Below are 18,039 nucleotides of genomic sequence, written 5' to 3' on the forward strand. Positions count from 1 at the left end.
ATCGAAAATAATCTAATTATTAATAATTAAATTTGTTTAATCATAAGAAAATGAGAAAAGTAATCTGATTCTTTAAAATTTTATATTATATACAAATTAAAATATCACGATTTTTTCCTTGATTTAGTATTTTAATATAATGCTTTATTTTGTACTCCCTCCGTCCCATAAAAGTTGAAACAAAACTTTTGGGCACAGAGGTTAAGTATTTGTATTAAATAAATAGGAGAGATGAAAAAGTAGGAAAGATAAGAGAGAATAAAGTAAATGATGGAATAAAGTAATAGTGATTAGATGTTTTGTCTTTTGTTAAAAAAGGAAATGACTCAACTTTGTTGGGACGGACTAAAAAGAAATACGACTCAACTTTTATGGGACGGAGGGAGTATCTTATACTCTTTCAATTCCTTAAAAATAGATCATATTTCCATTTTGGGATGTCCTTTAAAAAAAGTCTATTTCTATTTAAGGAAACTTTTTTCTTTCTATTGAGAAAGAGTTCCATTTTCTACTTAACTTTTTTTTAGATCTTTTTCTTACTTTACTAATTTTGTATTATACTCCCTCCGTCCGAGAATATGAGTCTCATTCATTTCGGCCACGAGTTTTAATAAATGTTGAAAAAGTGGATGGAAGAAAGTTAGTGGAATATGTAAGTAGAATAAGTTGGTGGAATGTGATGTTTTTTTACCATTTATGATAATTATGAACTGAGATTCATATTCGCGGACGGACTAAAATGGAAAAACGGAACTTCTATTCACGGGCGGAGGGAGTAACCTTTATGGTTTTAAAAAGTTATCTAATTTATTAAGAACCGAAGGAGTACTATGCTTTTTTAATTTATTACTTAGATAAGTTTAAGAATAAAATTATAATTTCAGAATCCTAACACATTTTAATACATTTTTAAAAATGTATTTGGTAGGAAAATATTTCTCAAGAATCATAAAACCAGAGTACTAATTCTCAAAAGTATTTTTCCTAATAGTTCGTTTATGTTAATTCAGAATATATAAAAAACACGTTACCAAAATTTATTACTCAAAATACAAAAATCAAAGTATTGTAGGAGTACCATTTTAGTTGAGCCGAACCACCGCCGCCTCCACCTGCTTGCTGACCGGCAACGCCGTCACCTGTCGCTCTTCTCCTCATTATTAGTTTTACACCTCAACTTTCTAAACCCTAATTCCACCCATAATTAGGTATTCTCTATTTCTAATGGGCTTTGTTTTCCCATTATACTTTATTCGATTATGCAATTCGCTATATGGATGTTAAATTTCTTTTCTCTATTCGTTTTTTTTTTTATGTAATTTTGGAATACTGCATGCTTGGTATGATATACTACTACTAATATGGAGTAATTTCCATGCTCAAGAACCGTACACTTTATCAATTTTGTTCCGTTTAATTTCTGTTTCCTGAGATCAAATCGAAGAACTTTGTGTTTATTAATGCATCTAACAATAATTTTTTTCTTATCTGAATCACGAGAATTATCCCTTTATGAGGTCCGAGAAGTCGAATCTACATAAAAGAACCAACTTTTTTGTGCAAATATATGAGATATGTGGCAGTGGCCTTTGTCTTACACAAGACTTCTTTTATTTTTCCCTGAGGGTACTCACTCTCAGGATGCTTAGATATCTTCAAGTTCTGATTTTTGACATTTAGGTTTGTATTTAGAAGAGTATCTTATTGATGTCGTTGAGCTCAGCTTGACATAAAAATTGTTAGCAAACTGTGTTAATGCTGTTAATGTGAAATTGATTTAATCATCTATGAAGTGTGACATTCACATATTTACGTCTACTCTTAATTTTTTAGACTGCATGGAGTCTGGAATAATCTTTTCTATAATTGCCTTGGTTTGCAGTTTTGGGAGTATGGCAAGATCTTTAGCTAATATTTTCTACAAAGGCATTTTTGCAGTTCCAGCTGCTAGTTCAACTCTAAGTTTATTTAGTTTAATGTTGCTTAAAGATCTCTAAACTATTATACATTTTCATTGCGTCATTTTCTATTTTGATTGGGCTGCTGGGGACCTATCCATTGCCGAACAGATTGGTCTTGTTTGCTTGTTTGTTTGTTTCCTACTCCTTAAAATAGGAAGCATGAGCTTCAGTATTCCTATTGCATGAGAGAAACTTGTTGGTTTATTTTAGTTAACTTAATATCTCACTATCATATAAATTAGAGTAATAGTAGAAAATTATACCAATACTGTTCATTAATTTGAGTCACCTTAAGCCTTCTGATCCCTGAAATGTGAGAAGAGGATGACCTCCGGAATAAGGTTACAGTGGGCCATAATCATACTATAAAGACATATTATCATACTTCTTGCTTGAAAAATTTCTTTAACTTCTAGAGGGGCCTGATTGAGAACAAAATCGGGTACTGCTTGTGCTGCTGGAGAGGCAAGCATAATGTGTATCTGCAGAATTTCTTCCAAGCTTTTTATTAGCAGGCTCGTGATGATAAAATATTAACTTGTACGTATTTAGTTTTACGTTTGTGTTCTATTATCTGATCAACTATGACATTAATGCTAATTTACTTGGGAAATATGTGTGGAACTAGGAATTAGTATATCATTATATAGTCTTCCTTCCTGTCTTAAATGCATACTTACCAACAGAAGTGTTTGATAAAATCGAGCTTCTACTAGTGAATGGGCTTTTAATGTGATAGTTATCATAGTTCACAGAATTCTGATTCTGATATTCATCTGACTTGTGTTACACCCTTTAGGCATCTGGATCCTTTTATCAGGGCATACTTTGTTTTTCCACTTCTGTGCCCAGTGATCCTGATACACATGAAGATTTCAGACCCACGACTAAAGTCGAGACTTCTGAAATCTCCTTGAAGGTCATTGTTGAGCAGGTAGGACTCTTGAGTTTTCCCAAGCTTCTGCAACATGGTTGTGAATCACTGATGATATGAAGAATTGGTGTTATAAAATTTCATAATGCTCTGAAATTTTGTTTTTCCTATTAGTTGTTTGGCCCAATAAAGATATTAGCCCAACCTGTTAGTTATTTTATGGTGAATATGCAGGATATTAAAGAAAACCCAGTGATGATATACATGAAAGGTGTGCCAGAAGCTCCTCGATGTGGATTCAGTGCACTAGCAGTGAGGGTCTTGAGAGAATATAGTAAGAAACGAGGAAGATTATTTTTGTGCATCCTTACTTTGTTCCTGTCTTGAACATTTTATACAACAATTTTTCTGGACCAGCCATTTTGTGGGTTGGGCAATAGATGAAAGTAGCTACTTCATTTGGTGAAGTATCTAAAAGGAGCTTGATTTAGTATCTGTATTATCCATCGATAGGTTTTATTAGACTTTGCTTAGATATACTGAAGTTCTGATTATCGAAAATTTGAGATAGATGCATGATATTTAGGAGTTCCCTTTTTCATAGGAGTCTGTTATTATTTCCATGTTTATTTTTATCTTCATGCTTATCTTTCATAGGGTTTGTTTTCATTTTTATCTTTAATAGGGTTTATTTTCATGCTTTTCTTTAGTATTTTAAATTGCATGTAGGATTAAGAGTCTTTTAATTTTCTATAAATGCCTCCTTGAGGAAGAGAGGTATCCAGGGACCAAATAGTTGTGTCCAGAAAGTGCCGTGAGATTAGGACTCATTTCTTTCCTGGCCATGGATTTGTCCCTTTCATTTATCAATTTCAGTTTGCTATCTTTCTTTTTATATTCCTCCATAGCTAGCTCATTTATATTTCTCTCGAGCAATTCACCAAACACACTAGTGAACAATAGCATTCATTCAATCAGTTTATCATGCCACTCGTGAGCAGCTTGTCAATTCCAACACCTTCCACCTTTAACTCCATACCTAGTTCATTTGTTTCAAAAAAATGAAGCAAGTTACATCTTGATCCCATCAAAATGTTCTATACAGAGCGTTTGTTTCTAATTAGTGCGATCCATTGTACTATTTTTGGTTACACTGACACTTGTTTATCTTTCATATGGCTTTTGCAGATGTTCCTATTGCTTCAAGAAATATATTAGAAGACCTTGAGATAAAGAATGCTGTGAAATCCTTCAGGTGACTTTACATACTTGAATGTTTTGGAGCGTGTGATGACTGAGTGGTTGCGAACATGTAATTGTCTTTGATGATTAATTGTTCTGTATATAAGAAACCTAAAGCCCTGAATAAGATTTATATGAGATTACGAGTGGGTTATAACCATTGCTAACCACCAGCACTTCCTTTTTGTGCCTTTTTAAACATCTCTCGTTCTTCCAATTGATATTGACACTATTGGAGTTTGGACAAAGCCTTTATGAAGACATTTATTAATCAATTTTCTAACTTACCTACCTCTCAAGTTGAGCCTATATCAGTGCGGCTTTTATCTTTAGAAATCTGTTGCTTTGGAAACTTACATTGGAAAGTGAGGAAGACGAGAATTTTATTTGCACACAATATCCCTAAAATTTATCATTATGCTATTAATAATATCACCGGATTTCGGCTAAAAAATACTATTATTAAATATTTTATGGACCAGTTTATAGGAAGTAAGGTCAAGTCAAGTTTTGTAAATTACTATACTTGTTTTCAGATTTTGATATTAGTGTAAGAATGTATTGTATTCTTTACCTTCATGTGGTCCTTAAACTAATAAGAATGGTCTACATAGGAATCACTTCTGTAGGGGAAGTGATTCTGTATGTACCCCTAATCTTTTGAGGTGTTAAACATTAGTACTAGTATTATATAGGTTTATGTGTTTGCTACTGTCCATATTCTACCAAGACATGTATACCTATTTGAGCAGGTCACTAGGCATTGGTTTGAGCAGCTACGGTGTTTAAATGAAAAATCGTGTAGAATTTGTTTTGTTTCAAACAGAGTGGTTATTCTTGTATCTATCTACCTGTTGCAGCCACTGGCCGACATTCCCACAAATATACATCAATGGGGATTTTGTTGGGGGATCTGATATCATTCTTAGCATGCACGAGGTATTTGTTTTCTACCTTTTTGTTTTGGGTTGATCACCACATCCTTTTTTGTTGTAATACTCTTGTTTGTCATGCAGACTGGTGAACTGAAGGAGATCCTGAAAGCCGATGCAGAAAAACAGCAACAAAACAGATTTATACGCAGTTGCTGGATGAATAGGATGATCCTCTAAATAATGAAACTATGGCATTGTCGAATAGTTAAATCAGATTTATATCGGAAAATGATTTGTAACAAAAATAAAAGGTGCAGAGTCATTCATGGTATGGTAACAACTAACGATGTTTTGTCAAGGTAGGACAGTAAATTAATGTTTTATTTAGAACTTAGTATTTGTCTATGTATAAGAATCAATAAAATATACTTGTACAAAGTATGTTTCAAATGTTCATCTTGAGCGTCAGCATAATGAAATTGAACACCAGGATTTATTTACCTATTTGCGAGTAGTAATCAAGCTCTATATATTCCTGAGGAGTCGTTCACAATTAAACATGAGATGCTTTAATTTGTGTTGGGAAGTTGTGGCTATGGCTAAACGCTTTTGAGGAGTCCGAACACTTGACCAAGGATAGGAAGATGTATCAGCTGGTTTAACAGGAAAAGGGTGCGCAAATGAGCAAAGCTGGAAAGGATCAATGCTGAGTTCAAGCAGTTGCTCCAGCAGCGAGAAATCAGGCTTGTGAAGGAGCGAAGCTGAGGTGCAGAAGGAAATCCAAGAGAGCTGGGATGGATCGAATCAAATGGGTAGGATGATGCTAGATGAATCGAGTCGAGTTGGATTAATTTAGTCGACTCTCAAATAAATTCAACAACTAATTATCAAAATATATAAATTCCAATGCAAACTCATATTCACACAAGATGCTTAATTCTTTAATTATGCTCGAATCATTATCTACAGAATTGTAGGGTTGCAATGCAAAAAACTGGTCTCTTGTTCTTGAAAAAAGATATAATTGCAAGTGTTTTCAGAAATTGTTGGCTGAGATGTGATGAGTGAAAATTTAGTGTTATGTACTTATGTTACTTAATTGTAAAATGTCACTGCTGAGTACTAATATTGTAAATAAGTTGATAAAGTAAAATGTAGTAAAGAATAATGGATTAAAAAAGTTAGTTGAATATGAGTTCCACTTTTTTATAATCCATCCGTCCCACATAATTTGTCTCACTTTGACCGGGTACGAGTTTTAAGAAATATAATGAAAAATGAGTTGAAAAAGTTAGTGAAATGTGAATCCTACTTTTATATATTAGTTTTATACTAACAAAATATGAGTGAGAATGAGTTCATGGAATATGAGGTCCACTACCAAAAATCGTAAAAATAAAATGAGAAAAATTATACGGGATGAACCGAAATGAAAAAGTAGGACAAATTATATGGGACAAGGAAGTATTAATTTTATAACAGTAAAATGTGAGTGAGTTAAATTAGAATAGCAACGTGGAGGATAGAATAATAAAATACGACTCTTATTCGAATAAATTAAAAAAAAGGAGAGTGTCTAAAATCTTAAATGGGACCGATGGAGCAGTATTTTATACTCCGACCTGGTCCAAACAACAAATTATGATTTTTATAATCGGAGGAGTAACATATTCTTGATAGTATTGCATTTGAAAAACAGTTTCAAATTTTGTTTACTCAGATTTCTAAATAAGTTTGGGCGATGGATTCAATAACACCGTTGTTGGCTTCACGAATAGCATCTCGTCGATCTGTAAGCTTCTTTTGCCTCTCATTTCAATCTCAATTCGAATGCTCCCCCATTTTGCTTTTCATTCGTTCGGACAATCATTCCCATTTCGCGGAAGTGCTCGTGCGTTTCGTTATTTATGAAATATCGTTCAGTTTTTTTCGTTTAATTCCTAAGAAATTAAGTACTTGTAGCTCGGGTATTGCGAATGTTGATGGAATTTGCGTATTGGGATCTATGAAAAATGCAATCTTTGATATTTATTTGCGATTCTATTCTTATATCTGCTTTTAGGATTGAATTTCTCCCTTTTTGGTTTTGCTTTTGAAGTTTTGGTTGTAAGGGTATCGTGAAAAATGTCGTCTTTGATAATTTTATACTATATCTGTTCTTAGCTCTGCTTTTAGAAGTGTGGGTTTAGTTTGAATTTCCCCTTTTTTGTTTTGCTTTTGTAGGTTTTTGGCTGTAAGGTTATGGTGAAAATATGAAAACTCTATAGTTGGTTTTCTTTTGCTTGTCTCTTTCTAAGAATAGGGAGCTGAAGGTTCGGTTTGAATAACAGGTTTATGCTATATTTGTTTTTCTCATTTTTTTCAGGTTTAGGCTAGTGGTGTTTCGAGTACTTGGTTTGGAGTGCTTGAAGTGTGTATTATAAATGGCTGATTCGGGTTCTGTAGATGTTATACTGGAGTTTCTGAAAAAGAATAAATATACAAAGGCAGAGGCTGCATTGCGGAGCGAATTGGGTAATAGGCCTGACTTGAATTGGCTTCTTCAAAAGCTTATGCTTGATGACAAGGAGTCGAGTGGATTAGGTAAAGAAGTAAATGGGTCTGTTTCGGGAGAAGAATATAAAAACACAAAAACTGCTAGACATGGCGTGGAAAGTCTTAATGGTTTATTTTCCTTGAGTACTGTTGACTCATCTAAGGAGCTAATTGTGAAAGAGGTAGATAGCGGAACCGGAAGAAATGAGTGGATAACAAGTAGAAAAATGCTGGCATTACTAAAAAAGCAGAGCAAGGCTGGTGATGATATTGCAGCAAGTGAGAAGAACTTTGTCTTCTCCAATGGTTTGGATGATACTGTGCTTGATTTATATTCATGGAAGTACGGTACAAGCAATGGTCCAGTCACTCCATACCAAAATGGTGGTGGCAGTGCCGGTGAGAACAATTTATTGGGATTCCAGGTTCCTGGAAAAGCAAAGATGAATTCAGCTGAGACTCTTGAAAGTGGTCAAGTTCACCACAAATCTGGTGATGATGCCAGTGTTTCAGGTGAAAAGAGAATTACTTGGCCTGGTATTAACACAGATTTGACTTCTGAGAAGAAGAGTGATAATAAGGTAGTGGATCAACAAAGGCTGCCAAACATCACAGGCTCAAAGGATGACCCGTTGATAATCTCTGGTCCAGAAGCGATGTATCTGGTCAACCTTCATCAGAGCTCTGGAAAGAGTGTCATGTGAAAACTGTTTTCCCATCATCCAGTGGAGATACTTCTACAAGTTATGACAGAGCTATTGCTGTTGTTGATCAACAAAAGGGTAAAAGGAAAGCAGAACTCAATAACATTAGAGCAGCAATTAAGGAGTAAGTAGATGAGGTGGGTAGATCTCTTTTCTTTGGGAAGAATCATGGATTGAGCCCAATGAATTCGGTCCATTAGAATTTAATTTTGCACCCGCGAACCAAAGGGAAGAGTTACCACGGCTACCACCTGTGAGACTCAAGACAGAAGAAGAGCCTTTCAATATTCCCTGGGAGGAGAAATATGAACGTGATGCATCGAAGATCTTGGATGCCGACAATGCTTTTCTTATTGGGTCATTTCTGGATGTACCTATTGGCCAAGAGATCAGTGCAACATGTTTTCCCAAATACTTGTAGAATATTTTCCCACCCTGCGAGCTATGCTCATAAGTCACTATCATGCTTATATGGGTGTAAACAAGAACGTCATGGAATTTCTCAAATTGATTATATATGCTGATATGTTTTAATTGGGAATTTACTTGAGAGCACAATTTGTTTTTCTTAATCTCATTCTACATTATTTCTTCCTTTGGTCGCCTTCCTATATCTGGGTTCTAGAGTAGAGGGGAGAGCTCGAACTATCTGACATTTCTGACTCTTAGCTGTGTAGAGAAGAACACAGACTATGTGAAATATGGATGATCTTTCCTGCAGTCTCCTTCGGATTCCAATTTGTTTATTCACTCAATTTCTTTACAATGATTTCTCTTTTTATCCTTCCCATCAACAATTACATTGTTGGCGGGACATAATTTTTATAATATCAACTCTCTCTCTCTCTCTCTCTATCCTTCCCTAAGAAATTTATTTATTTTGACTGCTATCTGTTTACTTATTGCATTTCTATTTGGATAATGATGATTCTTAGGAAAGAGGCTAGGAGGAGGCAATTGGTTATCTGTGAGTCAGGGTATCACCGTGGATACTTCTGACCTGGTTTCTCGTTTTGCAACTATCGGTGATGGAATGAGTGAATCCATAGACTACCCTAATGAATATTGGGACTCTGATGAATATGAAGATAGATGACGATGATGTTGGCTATATGAGACAACCCATTAAAGATGAGACCTGGTTTCTGGCTCATGAAATCGACTACCCAAGTGACAATCAGAACTGGACATGGGAGTGTTCCAGACACTCAAGAATGGAGTCAGCACAAAAATGACGAAGATGACCAGTCATTTGGCGAGGAGGATTCTTACTTCTCTGGGGAAAGGTATATCCAGTCGAAAACTGTTAATGCTATTGTGCCTGCAGATGACCATGATGGGCTGTCAGCTACTGAAATATACCAGAGAGACAGAGATAATGATATGATTAGGTAATATGATGGGCAGTTGATGGACGAGGAGGAACTCAAGTTGATGCGTTCATAACCTGTTTGGCAGGGGTTTGTGTCTCAGACAAATGAACTCATTGTGTTAGGGGATGGAAAAGCTACGAATGAACTGGGAAGGCTGCAACCAGATATCAGCATGGATGATAAGCAAACCGGTTCAGTTAGATCTATTGGTGTAGAATCAACAGTGATGCTGCTGATATTGGCAGTGAAGTACGAGAAAGTTTGGTTGGAGACAGCAGTGAAGGTGATGCAGAATACTTTCAGTATCATGATGTTGGTGTTCAAGGGTCTAGACACACAACATGACTCAGATAAGAATGCTGGTGAGAGATCTAAAAAAGTTCATAATAGATCAAAGACTCATAATACTGAGAAACATATGCTGAGTAATGACAAGAATCCGTATGCAATAGCAAAGTTAGATGGAGACTTCTCATTTCCTCCTCTTTGAGATGGACAAGTGGTGCAAAAAAGCTCAGGCAAAGCTTTGTGGTCAAACCAGTATGAGACCATTTTCGGTGATGAAGCTTATGTTCATGGCATGGAGAATGACAACATGCTTGCATCATGGAGGCCGAAAAGCAATGACTCCTCACCAACTAAGAGTTCAAGGGATGAACATGCTATTTCTGGGGAATCAGCAAATTCAAGTCCGTCATCTCTTTCTAATTATGGCTACATTGATAGGGAACTTGTAAAGAAAGAACAAGATATGAAAACAACAGGCGTAACAGAAGAGGATCCAGTGGAAGCCCTCGAAGATGAGAAAGCTGCTGCTGTTCAAGAGCAAGTGAAGCAAATCAAAGCACAAGAGGAGGAATTTGAGTCCTTCGATTTGAAATTTTTCCACAGAAAAAACAGGCATGTACCTTGTCCATCTTTTTTTCATAGCATCCTGTGAATACTCCTTGTTTTTGGATTAGAAGTTTGTGATACTTCTATGGGACTGTGGTTGTAATGACTGTAAATTTTATATAACCTCCACTCTTTTTACTTTACTACTACTGTCTGTGGTATTACCATTAGAAATGGTTCCTCAATTGTTGTTTTTGTGTTTAGGTCCGGCTTTGAGGAGGAAAAGAATTTTCATGTTGTTTTGAACTCAGTCATTGCTGGTCGTTATCATGTCACCGAGTATCTTGGATCAGCTGCATTCAGCAAAGCTATTCAGGCACATGATCTACATACTGGCATGGATGTATGTGTGAAAATTATAAAGAACAACAAAGATTTTTTTGATCTACATACTGGCATGGATGTATGTGTAAATAAACATGATCCTGGTGACAAGTACCATCTTCTTCGGTTGTATGATAACTTCTATCGCTTAAGTAAGCAATTCTTCCATCTGTTTGATTGACGTAGATTGTTCAGCAGTAACTGTCAGCCCTTGGCTTGACTCTTCATGGCTAGCTTCTCATTTATGTGCATTGCTTTAGACAACCTTGTCTTAATCTTATCAACAGATTCAACACTATACATAACATGATTTAATGAAATACAATTTTTATAATTAAGCTCATCATTTATTTATGAATTATGGCAAACTACAATCAATCTCTTTTTGATACTAACTGCTGAGAGTTGATGCGAGTATTGCAAGCTTGTGATCATGATCATCAATCATAGTATGTCTGTGAGTGAAAAGGGACACATGTCTGTGTTGTTTCTCAAAATAAGGGAGGATGAACTCTTTAAGCTATCACAAGCTTCGAAGAACGCGTAGAGAAGCTGCTGATTATGAGGCCAACCTTGCAATCCTCTATGGCAGGAGCATGAACATGAGCAAGTTACAAGAAGATCTTGATGCCATTAGAAAAGAAAACGAGCTCCTTGAGCAACGCCTGCATCAACAATGATGTTGTGACATTTCTTAACAACTTTCTCTATATACACTGTACTGATGCATAATTTTTTCAAACCAACCATCAATTCAAGATAGCATTTGCAGTTTATATGGTGCAAGTTGTAAATCAATAGTGGTGTTGAAACTGCAAATATGCAGGTTGTGCTTTCTGGCTTAAAATAATAGTTTGGTAATGTCAAATAACACAAAGTTGATACTGTCTCAGTTTGCTTCACAATTTAATCGAATGCCACCGGCAACTATTTCTGGTATATACTTTGAACTCTATCACTTATAATGCGTCTGAAAAACTGCATCTTGGAGAAGCTTAGGTAAATGCCAAACAACATTAAGGATTTAAGCAATTCTGATATATATTCAGAATTATCAAACCAACCCTTATTTTCAAGGGGTCAGATACAATCATACGCTCGGGTCGGGCTGGATGGGTTGGCCCGACCCACTTGACTCAATACCACTCTCACCACTCTCACTCAGAAAATTAAAAACAAAATTATCAAACCAACCCTTATTTTCAAGGGTTCAGATACAATCATACGCCCGGGTCGGGCTGGATGGGTTGGCCCGACCCACTTGACTCAATACCACTCTCACTCTCACTCTCACTCTCACTCAGAAAATTAAAAATAAAAAAAACAAAAATTAAAAACTCCGGCGCGCGCAGACGGTTAATCTGAGCTGGTGAGCGGTTATTTCAATTGTATTAGTATATCATTCCTTCAGCTTCGAATTCTGTTACTCATTTTTTCAAGATCGAATTCTGTAATTCAATTTTTCAATTTTCGATAAAAAATGGCTGTGGCTAAGGTGGAGAACTTCTGGTTACCAGCGCCGCCAGCGCCCTCGTCGGCGTTCTTGAGCGTGACGACAATCTCCGACAGGATAGCGCATTTTGCGCGCTGGTTATCGTAGCAGCGATTTGGAGTTTCTGCGTGAGCACCAGGCACAGTTGGAAGATAGCCGCGATAAACGCAGTTTTGGTAGGCTATGCTTGCTTCCAGTTCGCCTGGACATTCCGCAAGAAACGCAAAATGAAGATCTGGTTTACGGCTATTTCTGCATTTCTTTTAGTCTTTTGGCTAATGGTCTTGGCTCTTCACGTCAATCCAAATGTGTTTAGCGATGGAATCAGCGATGCCATTGACGCAATCTTAGCGGCCCCCCACGATCTTTGGGAGGGGATTCGTCACGCATGGCATGATATTACCATGGGTTCCCACGCCACCGGGACGCCGTCCCTGACTCCGACGCCGTCCCTGACTCCGACGCCGTCCCTAACTCCGACGCCGTCCCTAACTCCGACGCCGTCCCTGACTCCGACGCCGTCCCTAACTCCGACGCCGTCCCTGACTCCAACGCGGCCCCCGACTCCGACGCAGCCTCTGACCCACGGCACCCCGGAGTCCAACGCCGCCCCGGCTTCCAACGCCCCGGAGTCCACCACCGCCCCTGTTTCCACCGCCATCCCTGCTTCCAATGCCCCGGAGTCCACCACCGCCCCTTCTTCCAACGCCATCCCTGCTTCCCCTTCTTCCAACGCCACCACTGCCCCTTCTTCCAACGCCACCACTACTTCCACCACCACCACCACTATTGAGATGGTGGATATGTTGGTCTGATAAAGCTGAGAGAAGAATGTGCTATCTTGAGGATTTTTGTTAATAGATTCACTTTTGCTTTAGTGTCTATACAATTTTTACACAAATTCAATGCTGATCAATCACGATACCTTTCTTGTATAATGGGACTTCTGTATTGGCCGCAAAAGACTGAGCCATTTTTCTCATTTCCTGTATAATGGGAATTCTCTATTGGCAATATAGACTTGTTTTCAATGGTGTTGGCTTATTTTTTAATTATTTCTGGATGCAAAATGAATGTTGATTACACACTATTATCACTGTTGCTTATTTTTAATTATTCGGTATTATAGTACTCTGTTATAAACTGTATGATGATTATGATGTTAATAACATCATAGTCATCACTGGCATTCATTACTTTTGGCCGCTAAGGTGCAAGAATAAGCAATTCCTGTTCAGGTATGGTTCTTTCAAGTAGTTTGTGCACATTATTTGCTTCTATATATCATTAATTCTTCATGGTTCATTGTAGGAACATGCCAACTTCTACCATCATGGAAAGAATTTCAAGCAGATGCCTTGTCCTGTTTGGCACACGAAGAATTACAGAGTGACTGAGTGAGATTCTACTTCGATGTCCAACTGATATGCTCGTAATAATTCTTTTTGGCCTTTTGACCTGTCTTAATTACAAGCTTTAATCTGTAGGTAATCAGTGTCTGTTACCATCGACCAAATTGTGAAGCAGGAGTTTCCTGATGAAATAAACGAAGCTGGTATTTTCTTTAACTTTTTTTTAAAGTTTCTTGATAGTATGGTTGTAATAAGAATTTATGAAAGTTGAAAAAAGAAACGTTATGTACTCCCAGTAACTTTGAGAATTTGGCATATGAAATTTACTTTTGATTTTTATTATTTCATCTCTTTAATTTGATTTAATTTATCTTAGATTCCTAGCTAGTATTTGATTATGATTAAAGATATTAAGAGAACTGCAGTTTGTGATTTTTTCTGCGGCTTTTTCAGAACTACACTCTACCAATTAACTTATTGGTTGTTAATCATTAGGTAATTAAGTCCTTAAAAAAGGTGTCTCTGAGCAAGAAAATCTGTTGCTCATATTGATTCATTCTTGATTATTGATTAATATTTTCATCTCATTGTATATTTTTTGATTTTGTTAATCAGCTCCTGTGAGAAGCTTACCAATGCAGTGGTCATTCTCAAACAAGGGCTGGTCAAGGTGGTCAAGAAGACAAGCAACCTAAGACTGGTTTCCACTAACTTGCATCATCTGGTCTGGTTAACTTATATACCAACGTTTTCAACTCTAATCTCAGCCAGTTTCCTGGCTCACAGGTTGTTTGTAGCCCCATTTTTGGATCCCTTTTGTTGCTTTATATGTTGAAGATTGAGATGACAGGTACAGTATTGTTTCTTTAATTGGTTAGTTTGTTGTGGTAAGATTGAGATGACAGGTAGTTTGTTATGGTAAGTTTTGAATTATTTGTTGTAATAGATTTGATGATCCCTTCTGTTGCTTTTCACGAACTAGAGGACAGTTATTTAACTGTATTGCTTAGTATGTTGATTGTTGTGATAAGTTTTGATTGATTGGTTTGAATCCTTTTTGTTGCTTTGCAAGAATTAAAAGACATTTATTTAACTGTATTGCTTCTTAAATTGGTTAGTTGAATGTGATAAGTGTATTGATTTGCTGTAATAGAATTTAATAGATGGATTGATAGCAATAGATTGATTTGAGTGCCTCTTTAGTGTTAGGCTGTCTCTTTAGTTGTGCAGAAAAGCAATGCTGCCGAGAAGCAAGGCGGGGTCCATTATACGATGACAACATACTCGAATCCGCATGGATGCACACAACATCCGTCGTGCACTCACCACCCCTTCACCTGCTGTGGCTCACCTATGCTGCTCCCATAGTCGGAGGCCCAATGGCCAATCCCTCTAACACCGCAGTCGTTGGGCAGAACTGATTTTAGGTCTTTATACTGTGAAAATTAGTCATTCAAAACCTCCCAAGAAAAGTGATGGTTTTAACTATGAGGCTAAAATCAACTCTTGTCGTGCAGGAGCTCACCCAAGATCTCCATCGCGCCCGCTCAGCTAACTATCTTCTTCAACAGCTCAGTCTGTGCCTACGACAACATTACTCCCGAGAAGGTACACTATATACGTGTTTTCTTTATATTGAGGCTTAGTGTGTGTCAGTCCATTTGCTGCAACTCCGTTCATCAAAATGATATTGCTATTAGCCGGAAATGCACCTTTGGTGACTCCTAAGGCGATGCCTCCTGCAGCTCCGGTTCAGATGGCCGTGCCTAGACCTTCAGCTCCCGACAGGCTAACCATAAGCCAGCCTTACGCAGTACCAACGACCCCTATTAGCGTCTCCCAGTCTGCTGGCCGGGCTGGTATTAGGACTGAGATGAGTGCTGCTAAGCCATCTGAAATCTGCAAGCTTTCTATCACCAGGTACTTCTCTTTTGCTTCTGCTTTTGTATTTTCTTACTTTTACATCCTCATAGACATTAATATCTTCTTCCTTGGTATGTTGTTTTCAGACACTGTTCTTCAGTTTCGCAGAAAATCTCTAGCCCGGTTCCTGGAGAAGTGCAAGGAGAGGTAAATTTCTAGCTCTTGTGACTTTCTTTACACATACCTCATTTGAAATGAGATTTCATTTCTTCTTCAAGAAAGGTTACCTTAATCATAATTGAAAACACCATGATTTTGGTATTCCATGATTAAGTCTACTATTCTGATGTAACATAGAATACACACTTTCTTTGCGCATACGCTTATAATATGGAATCAGTTTGCATACGCTTTATGTGATTGTGTAAACAACATTGTGCGTGTAATGAATTGGTGAATGAGAAGAGTGGAATGGCATTGGATGAAATTTGATACTGTACTAGAAAAGCTAAAGAGGATGTCTAAATTATGTTTCAGCATTCCAGAAGTACTAAACAAGCCGAGACATTATCTGAGATGGGAATCAGTTTGCTTCAAAATAAACAAAGAGATCATTTCCTGCCTTGCTTACAGGGCATGCTGATAGTGTTCCAGGGAAGAGAAAGTTTTTTCTCTAGTTGTCTTTGTGGTCTGACTGATAATTACGGTAGTTACCAAAAATTGAATGGGCAGTGTTTTAGGAGATGGGCTTAAATTGCAAAATGGGCAATTTTTTTAGGGCCAGGGGAGTAAGATTTAACATTTCACTGGCAGATGTGGTGATGAGGTGTCTTAAGTTGGTAATACACTCTTAAAAGGCTGTTTGTTTGAGATTTTCAATACTCAGTCTTTTCTTTATGATGAGTTTATAAAGATGATATTACAATTATCATATAATCATTTGATTAGTAGATCAAATTTTTTACTGATTGGGCTGCTTGCATCATAATTATTTTTTTGATAAGATTTGCTTCCTGAAGATTCAAAGTATATGTCTGGCTAAGTGATATTCTTAATTTGCCTAATAAGTTTTTTCAATGTTTTCAGTCTGCAGATAGTAATGAATATTATATCATATGTCTTCCACTTTCCCAAGCTTTGTTGCCAAGGTGAGTTAATACTTCCTGTTATAGTAATATGTATATGTCTTTCAGATGCATATTAACTCAATGCAATGCTGACATGCCTATTATCTTTTTTGTTGATATGCTGCTGTAGAGATCTGTGGCTAAACTTCCTCTTATTGGTCTTGTAAGGTGGGTTCTTATATTTCAATACGTAACAAAAAACCTGTTGTTTGCTTCTCCAATATGTATTTGTTAGAAAAATACAAGTGAAATCAAATTCCTACATGCTCCATGTGCTGTGCTGTTTATACATCACATTTCAGTTCACATTTGTAAATGTGATCGCATCAAATTATGGAGTTCCGTTATTATGGGGTTTAAGATTTAGGAATTTAGGGTCTTTTGAATTTTTGCATGAATAATCCTTTTTTGCGAACCCACTAGGAACTGGTAACTGCCTTTGTATCCCACTTTACATTATTTTCGCAATCTAATATGCTCCCTTTGTAAAAGGTACAGTACATTTTTTTTTTCTACTTTGATATCTTAATGGAAAAGGATAAGTTTATTTATTCAAGTTCAAGCATAGATCTTGCTCACCCACTTTCTTTTCTCATATATGAACCTGTATATTATTCCAAGATGCATGCCACCGGTGTAACTATTTACCTTATCATTTTCTCATTACAGCAAGTGTCTCGGTTGTATCTATGTGCAGCGTGAATCAAAGTCATCAGATTTCAAAAGGGTTTCAGGTAAATCTTCTTTCACTGCACCAAGTGAATAATTTGGCTGTAGATTATAAACGAAAGGAAGTAATCTTGGGACGATGAAAACAGGAATAATAAATCTATTTTTGTGATGAAATGCTATTTTAGTTTGTCACCTTAGTGTGACTGACAAAATAAAAAGAAACCTACGTGAACCACACGAAATTCATTACCATTATACTCAACCCTTAAGAGTAAAGCCTAATCTTATTCCTAAAGAAGATAGTTACTTCAAATCAGAAAGTTAACTAGGTATTTATGTGAACATGCGAAAATCTGGTGTGCACAGGGCATGCTTTCTGACTGTACTAGATTGGATCCAATTATTTTATACTCAAGGTGTCTTTGTTGTTTTGCAGGTGTTATCACTGAACGAGTTCAAGAAGCTTTTCAAGATAACTTTGCTCCAAAGATGCTGCTTTTCCCAGGTCATCTTTGTGATGACATTTATATCTTCTGGTTTTTGCACCCTTTCCAGACTATTATCTGTTGACTTATTTAGTCACTCTGATCCATGCCTTCAAAGAATGAGGTTGTAGTGAGAAATAGAGATACATTTTCTGAATAATCAGTTCTGCATGATTTTATGAAAATACAATGCATATCAATGGCAGTATTTTCTTCTGTGGTATACTGGCAAATGAATCAAAAGGTAGCATTGAAAATTGCTTCTT

The 18,039-nt window shown here is 36.7% G+C and overlaps 2 protein-coding genes and 1 pseudogene across 3 annotated transcripts; all 3 read left to right on the forward strand.

The window, feature by feature from the left end:
* The first annotated feature begins 1,838 nt into the window (after positions 1–1,838).
* Positions 1,839–5,423, forward strand: LOC125220455 (monothiol glutaredoxin-S15, mitochondrial-like). The gene is made up of 6 exons (XM_048122624.1): positions 1,839–1,874; positions 2,761–2,895; positions 3,070–3,169; positions 4,024–4,090; positions 4,938–5,016; positions 5,094–5,423. The coding sequence occupies exons 1-6, from the start codon at positions 1,839–1,841 to the stop codon at positions 5,187–5,189; spliced, it is 513 nt and encodes a 170-aa protein (XP_047978581.1). The 3' UTR covers positions 5,190–5,423.
* Positions 5,424–6,607: 1,184 nt separating this feature from the next.
* On the forward strand, positions 6,608–11,009 carry LOC125223220 (annotated as a pseudogene).
* Positions 11,010–11,827: 818 nt separating this feature from the next.
* LOC125185618 (putative uncharacterized protein DDB_G0290521) lies at positions 11,828–13,305 on the forward strand. Of its 2 annotated transcripts, none has more exons than XM_048082175.1 (2): positions 11,828–12,151; positions 12,278–13,305. In XM_048082175.1, the coding sequence occupies exon 2, from the start codon at positions 12,502–12,504 to the stop codon at positions 13,087–13,089; it is 588 nt and encodes a 195-aa protein (XP_047938132.1). In that variant the 5' UTR covers positions 11,828–12,151; positions 12,278–12,501; the 3' UTR covers positions 13,090–13,305. The 2 variants fall into 2 exon arrangements, with proteins under 2 accessions (XP_047938132.1, XP_047938133.1); XM_048082176.1 differs by having other exon boundaries at positions 12,300–13,305.
* The last annotated feature ends 4,734 nt before the right edge of the window (positions 13,306–18,039 follow it).

Source organism: Salvia hispanica, chromosome 4, assembly GCF_023119035.1.
Source record: "Salvia hispanica cultivar TCC Black 2014 chromosome 4, UniMelb_Shisp_WGS_1.0, whole genome shotgun sequence".
NCBI classification, from domain to species: Eukaryota; Viridiplantae; Streptophyta; class Magnoliopsida; order Lamiales; family Lamiaceae; genus Salvia; species Salvia hispanica.

What these genes read in the sequence shown, in the direction of transcription:
- LOC125220455 (XM_048122624.1), top strand. Translation starts at nt 1,839, where the DNA reads ATGGAGTCTGGAATAATCTTTTCTATAATTGCCTTG. An exon ending in TGAAGGTCATTGTTGAGCAG is followed by an intron (nt 2,896 to 3,069) that starts GTAGGACTCTTG and finishes GTGAATATGCAG; the next exon opens with GATATTAAAGAAAACCCAGT. An exon ending in TCATTCTTAGCATGCACGAG is followed by an intron (nt 5,017 to 5,093) that starts GTATTTGTTTTC and finishes TTTGTCATGCAG; the next exon opens with ACTGGTGAACTGAAGGAGAT.
- LOC125185618 (XM_048082175.1), top strand. Translation starts at nt 12,502, where the DNA reads ATGAAGATCTGGTTTACGGCTATTTCTGCATTTCTTTTAGTCTTTTGG.